Source organism: Osmerus mordax, chromosome 14 (genome assembly GCF_038355195.1).
Source record: "Osmerus mordax isolate fOsmMor3 chromosome 14, fOsmMor3.pri, whole genome shotgun sequence".
NCBI lineage: Eukaryota > Metazoa > Chordata > Actinopteri > Osmeriformes > Osmeridae > Osmerus > Osmerus mordax.
In genome coordinates this window covers 16,752,455-16,761,484 of record NC_090063.1, presented here as the reverse complement: position 1 = coordinate 16,761,484, position 9,030 = coordinate 16,752,455, and the positions used below count along the sequence as shown (strand labels likewise).

Below are 9,030 nucleotides of genomic sequence, written 5' to 3'. Positions count from 1 at the left end.
GACCAAAGGACTGTTTTATTTCAGGAATAACATATTTTCTAAGTAGGAAAACCAAGCTGAGTGGTAAATACAAATAAACAGAATAACGAAATTCTCAGAAGCTAGAAACAGTTTGAGCCTATGTAACTCATTCTTACTTCATGTACTTCATGTTAGCAATAGGAAGGGAAAGCTCATTATCATATTCCTTTCAATCATGCAGCTATGACAGGTGTTATTGACATGACAATAATGTAGCTGTAAAATGTAATGCATAGAAAACCCACAGTTGTTAGATCCTTCTCTCACAGACCCAGACATTATTAGAATCACATCTGTTATCATTCCATGTTCTAGGAGGAGGAACACGAGAAGGGTCGTAGTATATCTCAGCACAGTCCTCATCAACACTGCCTGGTGTTTTAAGGTAATTATCAGGCTGAGGGCTGAACCAGTACCTGCAGGGTTAAATAACAACACACAACCAGACAGTCACACACTGAGCTCCACATCTGGGTCATACAGTGTAAGAAACCATTCTGTATCAGAGTTGTATATGTTAGTACTGTATATTTCTCATATAGCTTTATGTTGATGTCAATGTGATGGGTTGAGTCTGTCTGGAAGAATTTAATCGGGCGATGCTGCTGGTTCTAATGCCCCAGACAAAGTCAGTCAAGCTACAATATTGATATGTATAACATTTAAAAATGTTTGTTTTGAGTCAATTGTAGAGTAGTTCTCTTACGTGGGTGTGGTCAGTGGAGTTCCGTCCACCCAGATAAAGTTCCCTTCTGTTACTGTGTCATTCAGACCGATCCACACTTTCTTGGTGAGGTTATTGAGGAATTCCTGTCATGGAGGAGGATTGAGGAGCAGTTTTATTACCCTGATCAAATTAGACCCTGTACATTTATGTTGTTCTCAGTCTCTTACTTTCCATCTCTCTCTCTCTCTCTCTCTCTCTCTCTCTCTCTCTCTCTCTCTCTCTCTCTCTCTCTCTCTCTCTCTCTCTCTCTCACACCTGTTCCTCTGGGCTGTTTATGATCACCAGGTCTGCTCCTCTGTCTCTACAGTCCTGTCTGCTGTCAGACCAGGTTTTCTGCTCAGTAGAGACGTAGTAACAGCTGCAGCCAAACCTCCTCCATCCATCTTGACACGCTGTATTACAACATCATTACAACAAAGAATTGTTATTTATTAAAAAATATTTACAGTAGTAACAGCTACAACTAAGCTGCAGTCAGCCATCAGGACAGGAAGTGACCTCTGAAAACATAGCAGTTAGAGGACATGTTTTCATGTTTGTTTTTTAGTCTTAAGGACATTTTTCAAATATTATACAAACTACATTTACATTTACAAAATATTTAAACTTACTGCGTAGCCTCCTCTTAAGGTCATCTCTCTCTCTGGTGAGGTTGATGTAACTGGTGTTTAGCTGGTCTCTCTCTCTGGTCAGGTTGATGTAACTGGTGTTCAGCTGGTCTCTCTCTCTGGTCAGGTTGATGTTACTGGTGTTCAGCTGGTCTCTCTCTCTGGTCAGGATATCATACTTGGTCTGGAGCTGTTGTCTCTCCACAGTCACTTTGATTAGATCTACATGTACAATAATGTCTTATGAGAAATGAATAAGGGTTGAACAGGGCTGTTCAACATAATGTCACCGTCATTACGGTAACATAACATACAGGAATTGGTGACATAAAGTTATAATTACTAAACCGTGTTGATTGTGTGATGCTGTGCCAGAGACTCACAGATGACTCCCAGTGCTGCGACCCCAGCCAGTAGGAGAGCACACAGCAGCCCCAGACACACTGCTGCAGCTCTGGAGAGACTCCTCTCTGGACCCCCAGCTCCTGGACACAGTGGGGACAGTTATGATCTGTGTGTGTGTTTATGTCTTTGTGTGTGGGTGCGTGTGTGTGTTATGTGAAAGAAAGAAAGACAGAACAAGAGGTATTGTGCGGTTGTCCCGGGCCCAGGGTAGGGGGGAGGGGGGGGCAGAACTGGAGCAGAGGAGAGGAAGAGCAAGGGAAAAGGAGAGAGATTTGGGCGTGGGGGGGCCCATCTAAGATTCTCGTCCTGGGCCCAGGCAAGACGGTCAGCTGGCCTGGCACCGGCTCTTGTTGGTATGTTGCTAATTAGTTACCTGAAGGCAACAGACTCAACTGTTGACAGGTCGCATGTTTTCGACAACATTACCTCAGTCTGTTTAGTTCTGCCTGGCTTAGAGACTGAATACTTCTGTTTAAAATCAAGCCTGGGCTGTTTTGATGGAGGGGCTCCGACTGCTTGATCAGCCAAGCTAGCACTGGGTTCTTTAGTGATTAGCTTTATAGAAGCGTGTTGTTTTACTAGGTGCTTGTGAAGATTAGAATTACTATTCTTCGCAGTGGTTAAAGTTCTCGCACCTGCACATGAACTACAACTAAGCACTATATTTTTATCCTTGATCTGGACAAGGGAAAAACAGACATCCCAAGTCTCCTGGAAGTTCCAGGAGAATAAGTTCCGCTAGTCTAAAATGCGGATTGATTCATTAATACATTGCGTCGCCGTGAACTTGTTTAAGTTAGACCCAAAACAGGAAATTGGGGAAATAGGCCATTTTCATGCAAGAAAAAAGTAACGAGTAACAAGCCCATTGAAATTTCAGTAATTGTTACTGCCTTATTTAATGGAAAAAAGTAATTAGTTACATTACTAGTTACCGCCAAAAGTAGTGGAGTTACAGTAACGACGTAATGCGTTATTCCCAACATTGGTTTTACCTGAGTGCCGATCTCCTGCTGTGTTCTCTGGTATAGGGTGGTCAGCCTCTGAGCAGGGGTCGTGACCTCTGAGGGTGTCAACACTAACGTAGATGTCCACCATCCTCTCCTCCATCTCCCCCCTGTCTGACATCACCTTCTGGGTCATGTCTGCATCAGCAGACATGTCCTCTGACTTCACCTTCTGGGTCATGTCTGGTTTAGCATAGATGTCTTCTGACATCGACTTCTGTGTCATGTCTGCATCAGCAGACATGTCCTTTAACTTCACCTTCTGGGTCATGTCTGGTGTGGCATAGATGTCCTCCGCCATGTTGGCTCTCCTTCCAGGGCTCCCTGACTGCACCGACACACTGACCCTACAAACCCGTAACACCTACAGCTTCAGAGTGACGGCTCTAGGTCCGTCGTCTCAGACTGGCTCGTCTCTGCTGTCGTCGTGCGCTTGTGAGGAAGCTGGATGGAAGAGCAGTTCTAAACGCAGAACGTCTTACCTCACGTCTAGCACCGTGAAAAGAGGAAGATGAAGGCAACACTTTAAGTAGCTCTCTTGTTCTGTAGCCTTCACACCTCTGTGATCCTCCACATGTCTACAGTATACCCACAGTTAGGATCTTATTATGTTAGTATATATGCAGTAAATGTATTGTGTAGCTGCAGTGCTGTTGTGTTCTCACTTGTGCTGTTCATCCATGCAGGAGGGCGTTACCCCACATCTGTCTGTTGGTGTGAACAAGTGGTAATCATGCAAATGAGTTGCAACTTCCTCTAACAGGAAGACAATCTTCCTCTAAGAAATGTGAGACACTCCTCTCTGGAGAGACTCCTCTCTGGAGAGACTCCTCTCTGGAGAGACTCCTCTCTGGAGACACTCCTCTCTGGAGAGACTCCTCTCTGGAGAGACTTCTCTCTGGAGAGACTCCTCTCTGGAGAGACTCCTCTCTGGAGACACTCCTCTCTGGAGAGACTCCTCTCTGGAGAGACTCCTCTCTGGAGAGACTCCTCTCTGGAGACACTCCTCTCTGGAGAGACTCCTCTCTGGAGAGACTTCTCTCTGGAGACACTCCTCTCTGGAGAGACTCCTCTCTGGAGACACTCCTCTCTGGAGACATTCCTCTCTGGAGAGACTCCTCTCTGGAGAGACTCCTCTCTGGAGACACTCCTCTCTGGAGAGACTCCTCTCTGGAGACACTCCTCTCTGGAGAGACTCCTCTCTGGAGAGACTTCTCTCTGGAGAGACTCCTCTCTGGAGACACTCCTCTCTGGAGACACTCCTCTCTGGAGAGACTTCTCTCTGGAGAGACTCCTCTCTGGACCCCCAGCACCTCACCTCAGATGGGAGTGTGTGTGTGTGTGTGTGTGTGTGTGTGTGTGTGTGTGAGTAAGTGTGTATATGGGTCAGTGTCCATGTGTGAAAGAAGGAAAGAAAAAAAAGTATTTTTCAAAAGATTTTTATTTGTATTTTATAGAGATAAAAGAGGTATGACTGTAAAAGGAGAAGTGATTAAGACAGGGTCAGGTATATGAGCACTATATGAATATATACAAGTCCATTTACAGATACACAACAATTCATCTCTATAGTTAATATAGTTAACAGGCTGTGTACACACACTTGTGGCTGCTATTACCGTAAAAACAACCAGCGCAAGCTGGTTATTGTGACATCATGATGTCTCTCTCTTTCTGTCAATTCAATTGGCTTTATTAGCATTAAGAAACAAATGTTCATATTGCCAAAGTAACGTTGGAGCCACAGAAACAGTATTCATATCATTACAATGGACATCGGTATACTATTACAACTTTTACTATAACAACCAAACATGGCAAATTCAGTTGAAAGATTAAAGCAGGAGAACTTAAGAGCATAACCTTAGGATTGATTATGTAATATATATATATACATACATACAGACATACACATGTCAGTCACACACACAGTATATTTTGTATGTGTGCTTTGTGTGTGTGCCTTGTGTGTCTAGGTCACTCACTGTCTCTCAGGTTGTGGCATACTGATACATACTGGGCAGCAAGGTATGCCCTGTCTCCTTCTCCTAGGAGGATTTTTACCTTTGAGAGGTCACTAAGACCTTTGAAATCTGACATTACAGAGTGGAGTTTGTTACAGTAATCATTTCTTATATCACTGAATGTTTCACATTGTAGGAGGAAGTGCATCTCTGTCTCAACCTCACCTGTCGAACAGTGACCACATATTCTGTTTTCTTTTGGTTGCCATGATTTTTTGTGTCGTCCTGTTTCAATTGCCAATTGGTGGTCACTGAGCCTGTACTTGGTTAGGATCTGTCTCTGCTTTCTATCTCTGACAGTATAGAGATATTCTGGCAGTTTATAATCTCTTTCTAAGGCTAGATAACATTCTAATCGACTTTGGCTTTTAGTTTCTTCTTTCCAATGTTCCAGGTAGGTTACTTTACACAATGTAAAGTAACCTACATTGTGGGGCTGGAGGGCTTTGGAATGGAGGGTGTCTAGAGGGCTGGATTGAAAGTGATTGAAGAAGTTTAGGGCTCTCTTTTTGATATTAATTATCATTGGGTATCTGCCTAATTCTGCTCTACGTGCATTTGTTGGCGTCTTTCTGTGAACATGTAAGATGTATCTGCAGAATTCTGCATGTAGAGATTCTGTTGGGTGTTTGTCCCAGCAGGTATAGCTATGATTCTCTCTCTCTCTCTCTCTCTCTCTCTCTCTCTCTCTCTCTCTCTCTCTCTCTCTCTCTCTCTTTTTTGTGCTCAAATGAATGCAAAAAAAATTTGAACTATTGTATAGTGGGTTAAGTAAGGGGATTTCTAGGGGGTTTCTATAGCCTAGTAGTGCATTATGCGCAGAAAGCTTGAAAGAAAAAAAGGGATATGAATAGGGGCCCTAGTACAACGCCTCTGTCTCTCACCCTGGTCTGGTTTCCTGACAGGGGGGCGATGCTGGTGCAGTTGGCCCCCAGCTGGTCTCTCTCCCTGTTCAGATGGTCTCTCTCCCTGTTCAGCTGGTCTCTCTCCCTGTTCAGCTGGTCTCTCTCCCTGTTCAGCTGGTCTCTCTCCATCTTCACCTGGTCTCTCTCCATCTTCAGCTGATCTCTCTCCGTGTTCAGCTGGACTCTTTCTGCCTCCAGCTGGTCTCTCTCCGCCCTCACCTGGTCTCTCTCCAGGGCCAGCTGGTCCTTGCAGGTATCATCCTGGCCTCTTCTTTCCGGCTGGGTTTGGTTGATGGCTGACTGATCTCTCTCCCTGTCTGAATTTGCCAAGAGAGGAAACAGAAGCTGTGGTTCTGCATGTCTGACTTCCTCATGTGTGCAATACCCCACACAGCACCCAACAACCCACAGAGGGAACTACGAGAGGTTGTTGTTGTGTTTACGTATAATTTAACCCCCAAAATCTCAGTCTGGGATGTTATCCAGTGAAAACACACGGTGGACACACACACACACACACTCTCACTAAAACAGACACGCACTCTCTCACTATAATAGACACACACACACACACACACACACACAGACAGCACTTACCAGCCAAGCGTAGGGAGATGTTGAGAGTGACTTGTAAGACACACAGCAGCCCAAAGCTCACTGCTACGATCCTGCACAGTCTGATCCCTGCAGGACAAACACAACATTACACCATGAGATGTGTTAAACACAACATTACACCATGAGATGTGTTAAACACAACATTACACCATGAGATGTGTTAAACACAACATTACATCATGAGATGTGTTAGGGAACTGGCATTTGTGGTTAATCAGCACAAATATTTACATTTACATTTATTCATTTAGCAGACGCTTTTATCCAAAGCGACTTCCAAGAGAGAGCTTTACAAAGTGCATAGGTCACTGATCATAACAACAAGATAGCCAAAAAACATCGCGAGTAGCCAAAACATGAAGCACACATTGTGAACAACCAAAGTAAGTGCCAAAGGGAAGAACCATAAGAGCATGTAGTTCTGGTACACTGGTACAATATTTATCCATTGTACCAGTGTGGTACAAGGGGATGTATGGAAGGGTTCTAGAGAAACAGTGATTCATATTACTGTCTGACACACCTGGGATTCACAATACCGTGAAATGAAAGATACATATTTATATTATTAGTCCTTGCCAGTAATTACTTTACCGTGTGTGTGTGTGTGTGTGTGCAAGCACCTGTGTGTGTGTCTGTACAAACTGGAGTTCCCCGTACATACTACAACATTTTTGGGAAATCCAGTTAATTCACTGGAAATTCCATTACTAAATACAACTTCAATCGGATGTAACAATTCTATAAATCACAGGAGGCAAATTAAGTCAGTCGTTTTATATTAGTTTTCCCTAGTCGACTGAAGTCCAGGTGAATGGACTCCAGGCAGGCTTGGGGAACATCTCACCATTCTGCATCTCTCCATCTTTCTGTCTCCCGCCATCCTCAACGACCCTCTGGTTTAAGTATTCGGCCATCTCCTCTCCTCCCTCGCTCTCTCTCCCTCACTCTCTCTCCCTCACTCTCTCACCCTCGCTCTCTCACCCTCGCTCTCTCTCCCTCACTCTCTGTCCCTCGCTCTCTCTCCCTCACTCTCTCTCCCTCGCTCTCTCTCTCTGTCTTTCCTGCGTGTCCGTCAGTCTGTTCTTCCCCTGTTTCTCTTCCTGTTCTGTCTGTCTGTCTGTCTGTGATCTCAGTGTGTCCAGGCCTCAATCCTTCTTCCTCCTCCTCAGCTTACTGACAGTCAAGGCGTCACCTCTTCTGATGACTTCCTCCTCAAGTGTTGGTGCACTTCCCTCTCGTTCTGCAATCACACTGGAATCTGCTTTTGTACCCACGTCCCCATATCAGTGCTGGACCACCGACCAGAACAGCCAATCAGGAAGCTCCTCATCCACCGCCGGCACCACCAAGACGGCTGCATCTAGAGAGCCGTCACAAACACACACAACACACACACACACAACACACACAACAAACACATACCATCACACACACACACACAACACACACACACAACAAACACACACAACACACACATACCATCACAAACACACACAACAAACACATACCGTCACAAACACACACAACAAACACATACCGTCACAAACACACACAACAAACACATACCGTCACATACACACACAACACACACACACACAACAAACACATACCATCACAAACACACACAACACACACATACCAACACAAACACACACAACAAACACATACCGTCACAAACACACACAACACACACACACAACACACACACAACAAACACATACCATCACAAACACACACAACACACACATACCGTCACAAACACACACAACAAACACATACCGTCACAAACACACACAACACACACATACCGTCACAAACACACACACAACACACACATAACCGTCACAAACACACACAACACACACATACCGTCACAAACACACACAACACACACATACCATCACAAACACACACACAACACACACATACCGTCACAAACACACACAACACACACATACCGTCACAAAAACACACAACACACACATACCGTCATAAACACACACACAACACACACATACCGTCACAAACACACACAACACACACATACCATCACAAACACACACAACACACACATACCGTCATAAACACACACACAACACACACATACCGTCACAAACACACACAACACACGCATACCATCACAAACACACACAACACACACATACCGTCACAAACACACACATACCGTCACAAACACACACAACACACACATACCGTCACAAACACACACAACACACACATACCGTCACAAACACAAGGAGGAGACATAAGGAGGTCCACGCTGGACAGGTTCTGATTGTAGTGTGTGTGTGTGTGTGTGTGTAGTGTGTGTGTGTGTGGTGGGTGTGTGCGTGTTACTTTAACATCTGGTTTCAACTTGCAACAGAGTAAAGTTACACAGGTTTTAAAATTGCATTAACACACACACACAACCCTCCCCCCTTCCACCACACCACCATTACAACACAATTATCTTCCAATTGAAAAATATTGGTACTTCACTCCCCCTCCTCCCCCTCCCCCCCCTCCCTCCCCCTCCCTCCCCCCACCCTCCCCCTCCACCCAGTCATTCTGGCAATGTTAATCCCACAGGGTGTCGCAGCCTGCAGTCTGGGATGATGGAGCCTTGGAGGTGGAGACTAAGCCAAAAGGAGAACTACACACACTACGTAGCGATGCTGATCATGCCAAAGGGAAGTTGTTGGCAAACAA

General features: G+C 44.9%; 2 protein-coding genes across 2 annotated transcripts; both read right to left on the bottom strand.

Annotated features, from left to right (window-relative positions):
- LOC136956118 (C-type lectin domain family 4 member M-like) lies at positions 1–3,196 on the bottom strand. Its single transcript, XM_067249955.1, has 6 exons — positions 2,757–3,196; positions 1,740–1,841; positions 1,360–1,578; positions 1,004–1,140; positions 728–831; positions 1–437 (listed from the first exon to the last, which is right to left on the bottom strand). Exons 1-6 carry the CDS (start codon positions 3,067–3,069, stop codon positions 272–274), a joined length of 1,041 nt encoding a protein of 346 aa, XP_067106056.1. The 5' UTR covers positions 3,070–3,196; the 3' UTR covers positions 1–271.
- A 2,144-nt stretch (positions 3,197–5,340) lies between these two features.
- LOC136957010 (ribonuclease Y-like) lies at positions 5,341–7,277 on the bottom strand. The gene is made up of 4 exons (XM_067251098.1): positions 7,163–7,277; positions 6,295–6,381; positions 5,677–6,014; positions 5,341–5,364 (listed from the first exon to the last, which is right to left on the bottom strand). The coding sequence occupies exons 1-4, from the start codon at positions 7,230–7,232 to the stop codon at positions 5,341–5,343; spliced, it is 519 nt and encodes a 172-aa protein (XP_067107199.1). The 5' UTR covers positions 7,233–7,277.
- Positions 7,278–9,030: the final 1,753 nt, after the last annotated feature.

Bases quoted from the DNA above. Each gene is read 5' to 3' on its own strand.
- LOC136956118 (XM_067249955.1), bottom strand. From the start codon at position 3,069: ATGGCGGAGGACATCTATGCCACACCAGACATGACCCAGAAGGTGAAG. The intron at 1,141-1,359 runs GTAAGTTTAAAT...GTTGTAATACAG, and splicing joins CCTTAAGAGGAGGCTACGCA to CGTGTCAAGATGGATGGAGG. The intron at 832-1,003 runs GTGTGAGAGAGA...CCTCCATGACAG, and splicing joins TAAACAGCCCAGAGGAACAG to GAATTCCTCAATAACCTCAC.
- LOC136957010 (XM_067251098.1), bottom strand. From the start codon at position 7,232: ATGGCCGAATACTTAAACCAGAGGGTCGTTGAGGATGGCGGGAGACAG. The intron at 6,382-7,162 runs GTGAGATGTTCC...TTTGTCCTGCAG, and splicing joins AGATGGAGAGATGCAGAATG to GGATCAGACTGTGCAGGATC. The intron at 5,365-5,676 runs GTGAGAGACAGA...ACATGTTCACAG, and splicing joins TGTCAGGAAACCAGACCAGG to AAAGACGCCAACAAATGCAC.